Source organism: Lactuca serriola, chromosome 3, assembly GCF_051521515.1.
Source record: "Lactuca serriola cultivar US96UC23 chromosome 3, Lser_US96UC23_V15, whole genome shotgun sequence".
NCBI classification, from domain to species: domain Eukaryota; kingdom Viridiplantae; phylum Streptophyta; class Magnoliopsida; order Asterales; family Asteraceae; genus Lactuca; species Lactuca serriola.
This window is the reverse complement of record NC_136410.1, coordinates 68,043,937-68,054,780: the sequence shown is the minus strand read 5'-3', so window position 1 is coordinate 68,054,780 and position 10,844 is coordinate 68,043,937. Positions and strand designations below refer to the sequence as shown.

Below are 10,844 nucleotides of genomic sequence, written 5' to 3'. Positions count from 1 at the left end.
TTTTGGAACGGGCGAGATATATCAAAACAAAAACAAAGCTCCACCTCTAGCAAAGAACTAGAAGAGAGATTAACTTAATTTAATAGTAGCATCAAATAAAATGGAAAACATAGGTTCATATATATTTTCGAAATTGAGATACTGCATCGTGCTCTGGTGTTATTAAAGGGGTTCTTTCTCCAGAAAAGTTTGTTGCTGTATACAACTTCCATGATCTTTCTTCTCAAACCCTACAGAAGGAGAACAGACATGCATGTTTTCGTAAAACTAGGAAAAAATCATTTTATTCAAGGAATTTGGAAATAATATTATAAACGTTATATTTCTTATAATAAAATGATGAAAAAAGTTAGTTCTCACTGTTGGTAAGAGATTTTAATTCCTCCAGCTGCGGGATCAGCGATGGCAGAAAACGATTCATGTGACAAGTCAAGGTCACCCTTGCAACCAGGTGGCGGGCAAAAGTCGGTGATGATTACAGTCACTGTAGGGTTGTCGGTGCAAGGGTGTGGTGTACCAAGATTCGTTCCACCGGTACAAGTCACCTGGAAATATTTTCCACAAGCAGCTCCACCTTGCCATAGATCTTCATTTGCAGCTGCTATCATAACTCCTTTATCTTCATACCCGTAACACGCTGAAGCTGTAATTGGAATTAACATGCAGATTATTAGCAAGACGTGGATATTCAATGAAAAATATATTAATATCTATATGTGCATTCATGTCTTTATGTTTGTGCTTTTCAATTACGTAAGTATGGAGGATCATTAATGGTTCCGATCCCAGTGTCACATGATGCTTGAAATCCAAGACTTGAAAGAATCATAAATATGAAAACGCCCGAGTATTTCCTTGTTGAAGCCATTGAAGTTGATGTCGTAATTAAGACGTTTTATCTGCACCTAGAAGGAGAAAAAGTAAATGCAAAGCAAGAGAGCTTAGTAGAATAATTAAGCTTGTGTTACTTTTAGTGAAAAAGATAATAATTTATACTGAAGTTTCATGTGGACTGTTGCACCATATTTAGTTAATTAATGGAATAAATCACAAATAATATAATCACTAGTTACATTGTGATTAACAAAGATATTCTTTGGACAGATGTTACTAGTTCTAAAATTGTCTTTATCTTCTGCAGCAACGAGAAATAAAAATACTGCCGACCAATGAGGAAAAAATAGAAACAACAAAGTCACTTGAAACAATGTATTATTATCCGTCTTGAAGGACTTTTAAAAGTTAAAGTTTTTATTACTCCTTGTCTCATGAAAACTGCAACAGTTTCGGTTGATAGTATCACATGAAAATGGGAAGGAAGTACTATATATATGCCACCTCTTTGATCAAAAGTAATGAAGGAACTCTATTACTATGGCATGTCATGTTGACGCTCAACATATATCAAGTTTAATGACCATTGAACTTTTCAACGGTGAAAAGAAAGATTTTGTAATAAATGATCTTTTTTTTAAGATATGTCAGTATAATTCAATACATTATAGATTTTTTTTGGTAGAGTTGAACCAAGAGTTAAGAGTAGATACATGATGTGTTATGGATGTCCTAATAAAGGACCAATAGCCATGTTTCTTTTAAGATTAAATCGAGCCTTCCATCTTCAAGAACAAACATTGGAACTAAGCATAGTACTTTACAAAGTCATCAGTTGGCTAAACCTTTGAACCAGCTACCTTTGGAAGCCTTGCTCACAACAATGATTATCATAAAAAACCACCAGCAAAATAATGTACGAGGGCTCCTCTTAGACCTCAATTATCTTTTATTCAGCACAATGACAACAGTATGGCCAATTTGGTTAATGAACAGGAACATGATATTATGAAGTCCAGGGAGGAGACAGTTTGAGTGACTTTACTTTAGCCTTGTGTACATCATAATAGTTTTTCTTCTTATATCTAAAAATGTAATCATACATGTATCGTATTATTGATTGTCAGATTCATCTTTCAACAGTTTTATATATCATTGGTTAGTTTCCTCGTCCGTCCTATAATAGATATTAATACAAACAAGAGATACCTTGCTATAGCCATTTTTATACGGGGTAAAACAGAAAATAAATCATTTTGTTGAAATTGGTCGCCTCCAAATTTTCTGAAAAGCGAATCAGGTTTAATAAACTTAGTGTTAAAACAATAATTAGCAATTTTCTATTTTTTATTATATAAATTAAATGGAAACTACAAAATACATATGTTGTATCAGTATAGTTACATTGTGACTTAGAAAGATATTCTTTGTAAATAGGTGGCCGTCTTCCAAAAACTATCTTTGTCTTTTTGCAAGAAGGGGAAAGAAACAATATGTTGGCCATTAGAACGAGATATAAACAATTAAATAAATTGACACATTGTATTGTTTGTCCTTTCTACAAGTTAATATAAACAATTCTATTAGTTGACACAATGTTTTGTTTGTCCTTTCTACAAGTTAGTTAAGTGGGTATTGTTTGGGAGGTTGTTACATCCTAGCTATGTCATGTGAGAAAAGCAAGAAATTCATTTCTTAGTATCCTATGTACATGTCGCCTAGCAAGTTTGCCCCTCTAGGAAAGTAAAGGAATAAGATAATGACAAATAGCGATCCAAATAGGAGGTGATGGTTGGGGCTACTAAATTAAGAACCAAAAATAATTCCAATGCATAAAGAAATATGCAATTACACTACAAGATTTAAGGGCGAAATGGGACAAGGGTGATACATGTTATCATTAATATGTCACTCCTAATGCTTCATCGCTATTGTTCACATGTCATCGTTATCGATGTCGACGCTAATGGTAAGGTGAACAAAACTCGCACTGCAAATAAAAAAACTCAATAAACCGAAACAAAACCGACTATGTGGTTTTTAGTTTTGCAAAAACTAAAAATTTTCAGTAGGGTACGCTTTGCAGTTTTTCAAAAACCACAAAAAAAAAAAAGTAACCGCACCGATATATACATTAAATTACATAATTTTATACAATATTTAATTATTTATAACTTAATTATTAATATATATATATATATATATATATATATATATATATATATATAAACTTTGTACGGGATACTGAATCAATTGATCATCGCACCATAACTCAAAGTTATGATGTTGCTTTCCGTGCAACCTCTCATTTTCATGATCTCAGTCACACGGTCTCACAACTAATATTGAATCAATTGGTGGTGTTCATGTATAAACGGATAGTAATGGTGGTGTGAGTGGACCTAGTGGACTTTAGTGGTGGTGGAGGGTAAACAGAAGAGATAGATGGTGGTGGAGGGTAATCGGAAGAGACTATGAGGGGATAGAGTGCGGTTGGAACCTTTTGGAGACTGTCTTGGTTATAGTGACGATGAAGGTCCAATGATAACAGAGGTTTGGTAGCGATGTTGATCGTTGGTGGTGGTCTCTTAAAGATGAGCATTATAGAAGAGGGGGGAGGGTAGGATGGGGTAGGGTAGTATTTATTTTTAGTATAATTATAGTTTATAAATTCAACCTCTATTAAAACCTAATACAAGTTTTACATTGATGTAGTGGGTAAACAAGTAACAAGTTGTGCTGTTACCCCTTTTAAAAATGAAAAAAAAAATCTTTTAAAAACATCCCTAGATCTTAGGTCATAACATTTTTTTTGTATGACCCGCTAGACTCTATTGAGGAGCTTCACAACATCCGGTGCAAGGAAACCGAAAGTATCAAACGCAAAATGTATAAACGTGTGTTGATTTTCCATGCATATTTTCTCATGTTTTACCACTTTGCATGATGCATCTTTTAAAGCAGCATGCATCATAGTAAAAACCCTACTCCCCAAGCTCACAAGAGGAGAAACTCCTATTAGTTCCATACATACATGTTTCCCTCCGGTCCATACAAAAACAAAAACAAAAACTAAAATCTCATTCCTCAAGCCTATAAGAGAAGAACCCCTACTAGATCCACACATGAGACGACTTTTATTTTTATTTTGTTTAATTGTTGTGATAAAAATAAATGAAAAAAATAAAATAAAAGGGTAAATTAATCATTTCATATGATTAGGGACCGACCACAATAAATATTGAAATCACAAGGACCTTCAATGAGATTGAAAAAAAAAATGAAACGTGATATTTTGGAAAACTATAAGAACCATTTATGAAGATTGTAGTCCATTATAGGCTTCCAATCATTTTAAAAACTTTAGGAACAAAAATTTCAAAACAAGAAAACCGAAAAAAATACAAACTTATCAATATGACTTTAGTAATTTTACTTGATAACTAGTATAAAAGCATGCACTGCGCCGCAGGTTTAAATGATGTGTGAACTGATGAGATAACATTAGGAACATTAGTATTATCATGTTCACTGAAAAGATTAATGTATTAACAATATGAAATGGTGTCTTTTGGTGAGATTCGTAATCAATGATTATTTGTGGCATGTGAGATTAGGAAAACAACTCAATTATCAATATCAACTATGTCCGGACATACCTCAACACTATTGCAATTAACAATTTTGGAACATTTTTCTTCAACTAACACTCCTTCAAATATAGAGAACCAAAATTTCATAACTTACTGTGAATATGAAATATTCTTTAATATATTTGTGAGCATTAATTCGTCAATTTATTACTAAAAACTCGTCATTGTAGTGATTGCTTGATTATAATATAAGGTTATATACAAAAAAATAGCATTGTAGTTATGTTTTTTTTTTTAACTATAGTATCCTACTTTCATTTATTTTTATGATAATGATGTACCTTAAAAAATCTACCCAGTTATAGCAACGTCATCCAAATGCAAAAGCAATTATCCTTGCTATATTTGAGTGATTATAGTTTTATAACTTTTAATATCAAGATGTCATTTGCAACACTATGAACCTAACTACTTCCAAATTTCTTAAAAGGTCATTTTGTTATCTTCAGTTGTATGTTAATGTCATGGATCTAAACAACTATGTGGGTTTTAGGGATATAAAGAGTTGTTGGTATAATATAACTATAAAACTAAATTTAACATATTGTTGTGAAGGATTAAGACACATTTTAATTCTAAAGAAGATCTAAAACATATTGTAAATACTCCTAAATCAATCAACGCTAACAATATATGAAATGTGTCAAAATTCCTACTAATGCACCTAAAAATACAAGTTATTTGGCACCTACAAACTTGTGAGAGATGGAAATTCGTAGAATTTATGCTTCTTCAAACATAGTGAATACGTAAATCCAACACCTCATGAAATGCTTCAAAACCAGCTTCAAACGAATCTCATGACTCTAAAAAAATAAGTTATCTATAGAAATCTATAGGAATGTAATCAAATAAACTTACATGAGCCTGGGTAGCAACTTGAACAACATTGCTAGGGTCTGAAAATTCAGCCACAAGTTCATCTGCAACCTAGAATTCAACATTCCATTTCAGTTTTTTAGTAATCTGGAATAGAATGGTTGCTTTGTTTGATTTCAATTTGTGTTCATGGGTAACAAAAAACAGGGGAAAGAAAGTAGAAGAAGAAATAGCTGAATCCATGGTTGTCAAAATCGCGATCCTGATCGTACGATCATACGATCCTAGGTATGAAAAACGATCCGGATCCTAAAAGGATCGTATTTGGGGTAGGATCGAGATCCGATCCGATCCTAGGTTCCTTTGATTTTTTTTTTTTGGCAAATGAATTTTTTTTTACTACTTTATGTCTTTTACCCTTTACCGATTTACCATTTATCATTTTGTATTGTATCTTATGACTAATATTTTGAAGTTTTTATAACTTTTGAACGAAAAATTGAATGTTTGAAATATTTTTCATGATTAAAAATTATAAATTAAAATTATATTTTATTTTGTGGGATCTTAGGATCCCGATCCCGATCTTACGATCCCAAAAACGATCCTAGATAGGATCCCGATCTTGACAACATTGGCTGAATCGACTGACCTTATTGTGTGTGGTTCTTCCCTCATTTTCAATTTTCTTGCACAATAGGCATATCAAAATCATATTAAACATTAATCCAAATGAAGAACTGTATAGATATGAGAATTATACATTTTAAGCTTAAATTGACTGTGTCCTCTACGATTTACACGGAAATTGAACAACGAATATAGCCCTAAATCTTATACATTCAGTAGCCTTTCCAAGTTCCAACAAACAGTTCGATTCAATTGCAAATTGAAGTTGAAAAGTAACGAATGTCTAATTCAAAGTGAGAAATTATCGACAAATTGGACGTAGATTAAAGTTGAAAAGTAACCCATATTTAATTCAATGTGATTATTAAAGGAAAATCAAAGAAACTGAATCAATTTACCTGCAATTTCGGAAGTTGAAAAGTAACCCATAACACGCATCTTATCAAGAGGTAGACCTCTATCTTTCCAATTGATCCAAGAATCAAACTTTGAATTGCAACTTTCGTTTTAATCAGTTTGAAGTTCTGACACTGATCCTTCTCTGCCTCCGCAACTCAAACCCTAACCTATCTATTCATATAAGCATCTCTCGGTAAGTTATATCTAAAGGTTTTTATTTGGCAAAAAAATGGAATTGCTGAATCTTTATTCTTTTACTTACGTTTAGTTTTTCAGCTTGATAGAATTTTTAATGATAATCAAAGTCTATTTGGTGGCTGCAGATCAGGTGTTCGATGAAAAGGCTAGACCAAATCTATGGTAAATGAATTGCTCACCATTGAAACGAAGCCACCTTGAAATCGACATGATTTCGGAAATAGTCTTGCTATCTATCTTTATTGTTGCTTTATGCATAAATTTTTTCTCTGTGTGAAGGTGTTTTGTCACCGAGTATGTTTCATATTATAATACCCATTACTTTGTAGATATACATGAAGCTTGTGTGTGTTGGTGAAGCTTACTTTATAATCAGAGATGTCAATTGCAAGATGAATTTGGTGAGCTTCTTGTAAATTGTTTGTGAGTTTCTTGAATTCTCATTTTGTAGTGATTTTATATTTGTAAATTTGATACATTAAAGGGATTACAACTCCAATATCCAATAAAGTTGGTATTCTTGGAGCTATTATGAGAGTAAATTAAATAAGCTTCCACTATATTATCCTCTTTAACGTTCAGTTTGTTGTATTGGTGATAAAAGATTTGATGAATTTTTATAGGTTGTGATTATGAGTACATCTTAGCTGACGGCTTATAAATAGCACAAACAAAACTACAATTCATGGTGATGATATTTTTTTCAACTGTTTATATTTTGCCTTTCATTTTTTAAGGGTAAAATTGGACTAATGTAAAAAACATCCATAAGCTTTTAGAAATACTTGAGTAGCTTTTTAAAAGGATATAGCTTATAAGCTACAAAACAATTTTAAAAATTAGATAAATGGTACGCCCAAACTCACACTAAGCGGAAAGGTTATCTGTCGCCGGTCAAGCTTTTTGTGAGTTCTTTTCTTGTTACTGAAAATTAGCAAAGGCCTAATAGTAATGAGAAAATGCATTCAAAGTTGAGGTAGTAATCATTTCACCAAAATGGCAATTATAAAGCTGCAATTGACTGATGAAAGGCTTCACCAAAATGGCAAAAATAAAGCAAGAATTTATACTGCATTATGGGTTTCTACAAGATCATAAACCCTAATTTCTTTTCTCATTATCTACATCCCTTCCTCAATCCTCACTCACCAGTAGCAACAGCATTCTTTTCTCCAAAGTAACCCTAATTTTCACTTTATCTATCATTTTGATTACAGTGTTGGATTCTCTTCTAAGTTATAGGGGTGCAAAAGAGCAAAGTTACTTAAGATCGGCTGGTTAAAAGCTCGACTTGAAATCGATTTTAAACGAGCTTGAGCCGAGCTCGAGTTTAATATTAAGCTCATTTATTAAACGAGCTCGAGCTCGAACCTATGTCACTATGCTCGATTAGGCTCGCGAGCCTAAACAAGCTTATATATAATATAATTTATTATTATTTTTATATATTAAAATAAAAATATATTTGGGGAATTAGGAATTTATGGTATTAATAAACGAGCTTCTTAACGAGTTCGAGCCGAGCTTAAGCTTATTTAGGCACGTCGAACAAAAAACGAGTCGAGCCCGAGCCGAGCTTGTATAATTATTTACGAGCTCGAGTCGAGCTCAGTACAAGAAAGCTCGAATCGAGCCGAGCTTGAGCTCAAGCCTCGTATAACTTAAACGAGCCTGAGCCAAACCTGACCAAGCTCGGGCTCAGCTCGGCTTGTTTGCACCCCTACTAAGTTGTCACTCTAGACTCTAGAGTAAATGTTTTTGTACAATTTCATAAAGCTATTATGTCTAGAAGCTGAAACGAGAGTAACCTTTTCATGTATGGTTTATGTGATTGAGCACATCTTGTACCTGTTTTTGCAGTTAAGACTTAAAGAGATTTGAAATATTTTATTTTGGACTTGATTTAAATGAAATAAAATAATTTTTCAGTTTTGTAGTTAAAATCAAGTCTAGTTGGGTGCAAAAGAGTGATCATGGAGAAAATGAAACTTGGACCTAGACTACTCCTATATTATTCTCACATAAGATTTACATACTAACATGATTATTCTGTCCCATAAAAAAAAAAAAAAAAAAAAAAACAGAGTGCAGGCAATCATGCAGGTTGGGAGTAAAAATGACGTATTTAACCCCACATCAAACAAGGTAAGTGAGGCTCAGATGAATCCGGACCCCGTGAGGTGTGAAATTTGTGAAATCAGCTACACCAGCTTTGAACTCCTCAACAGACACATGTCAGGGAAGAAACACCTCAGGAAACTTATTGAATTAGGGAAAATACCAGATCCATCCTTGACGTTTTTCACTTCACTGGACACCCAGCCTATGCGAAATCTAAAATCTACCGAGGGCAAAGCTGTCAATTCACATGAAGGTAACCCCATGTGGTGTGAACTTTGTGGGATCAGTTGCCACACCTACGAGATGCTCAAAGTTCACCTAGCAGGACAAAAACACAAAAAGAAGTTGAAGAAATCAAAAGAACCCATTGTACCTAACCCCATGTCGTGTTAACTTTGTGGGATCAATTGTAGCACTACCGAGGTGCTCAAAGTTCACCTAACAGGACAAAAACACCAAAAGAACTTGAAGAAGCGAGATGATGCAAATGAAGATAGAAAAGTGGTAAATTTGGATGGATGTAAGAGGAAAACAAAGAGAGTGGCAAGTGATGATGATTTGGAGGCAAAGAGGGAGAAGATTGATAGGCCATAAGTGTTCACCAAGAAGAGGGTGACAGTAAGTATGAATTTAAGCAAAGATTAGGGGTAATCTTGTAATTAGCTCAGATTCTAATTCCGACAATTATTTATTTATATAAACTTCAGACAAGTATGTAATCACATCTGTTATTTAAGACGTTATTTATTTATGTGAAATTTTAAAATAGGTAGAGAAAATGCTTATAGATCAATCATCCATATTAAAAACTCAACAGTTTTGACATGTTATCCAATTGTTTGAAATTCATTTTGCCAGCTTAAATTTATACTTCTGGTCCACCTTTCAATTTTTTTGCAGGGACAATACTCATGGTGTTATTTTATTTCAATTTTGGTCCTCAGACTGCTAAAAATCATCAATTCTTTATAGATGACTAATTTCTTATAATTATTCCATAATGGCCCATCACCCAACACCAAATTCTAACCAGTCATCTTCTTTGGTTGCATCCAATACATATATATATATATATATATATATATATATATATATATATATATATATATACACACACACACACACACAGAGAGAGAGAGAGAGAGAGATTCCGTTGAGATTCAAAATAAAATAGAGATCTTGAGATTCAACTTCAACCACTTAATTCACATCTGTCACTCTAACCCTTCGGCGTACCAGCGGGTCAGGTCAATTATAATCATAAATGATTATGTAGCGCTGCATGTTCCTTTCACCTCCACCACCACAACTGTCACCGCCACCACCTCTACCACCAACCGACCCCACCAATGCCACCTCCATTACTTATACCACGCTCCTGTTTCTCACCCGTTTTCCCCTTCCTTACGGTGTATCCCTCCCCTGCGGGTGATATTTTGTTTTGGTCGACCGCCTCTCTACATCAGGAACTTTAACGAACTCCTTCGCTTCCTCATTAGATTTCCAAAAGCTCAGAATAACAAATCATCTCTTTCCTTTCGGTAGTCTGTTTCATCTTGAAGGATTCAACATTCACCAAGCTCATTAGCTTCTTCTCTTCTGCGAACATTATACTATCATTAAGGTCATTTCCCTTTTCCCCTTGCCCTAACCCTACCCCACCGCCGCTGCCAGACATATCCGTAAACAAACAAGCACATAACCTATTAAGGGGTGTTTCCCATACGAGTTTATTAGCTTATTAGCGGTTCTACACTGCTATACGCTAAAAGTGTTTGGATAAAACTAACTTATAGTTGTAGGAAACCACTAATAAGTTATTTTTTTATAAGTTACATCTATTTATCTTATTAGCTAATAAGCTAATAAGATATTAAACAATTAGTTTTTTGCCAAACACACCCTTATTAGATTCAACGAGACTCATTTTTGTCCACCGAACCAACATCGACTTTGACCTGAGAACCACTAATGTCACTCTACCGCCGACGTTAACCCCACTTTATTTTTTCCCCTTCACTTTATTTTCAAAATATAAAATTACATAAATGGTCTTTGTGGTTTATCAAGGGTCACAACTTTAGTCCCTGCTAAGTTTTTGATACAAATGGACCCTATGGTTTTGAAACTTACCCGAATAGTCCATGTGGTTTCTAAAACTTGCATGAATGGTCTCTAAGCTACATAAAA

The 10,844-nt window shown here is 33.6% G+C and overlaps 1 protein-coding gene and 2 long non-coding RNA genes across 3 annotated transcripts; 2 read left to right on the top strand and 1 right to left on the bottom strand.

Moving 5' to 3' along the window:
- Positions 1-759: 759 nt before the first annotated feature.
- Positions 760-6,719, bottom strand: LOC145092538 (uncharacterized). Its single transcript, XR_013702569.1, has 3 exons — positions 6,598-6,719; positions 5,349-6,506; positions 760-905 (listed from the first exon to the last, which is right to left on the bottom strand). It is a non-coding gene; the product is annotated as an uncharacterized LOC145092538 (long non-coding RNA).
- LOC145092537 (uncharacterized) lies at positions 6,391-7,093 on the top strand. Its single transcript, XR_013702568.1, has 2 exons — positions 6,391-6,528; positions 6,659-7,093. It is a non-coding gene; the product is annotated as an uncharacterized LOC145092537 (long non-coding RNA).
- Positions 7,094-8,630: 1,537 nt separating this feature from the next.
- LOC145095351 (uncharacterized) lies at positions 8,631-9,047 on the top strand. The gene has a single exon (XM_079033249.1). The coding sequence runs from the start codon at positions 8,631-8,633 to the stop codon at positions 9,045-9,047; it is 417 nt and encodes a 138-aa protein (XP_078889375.1).
- The last annotated feature ends 1,797 nt before the right edge of the window (positions 9,048-10,844 follow it).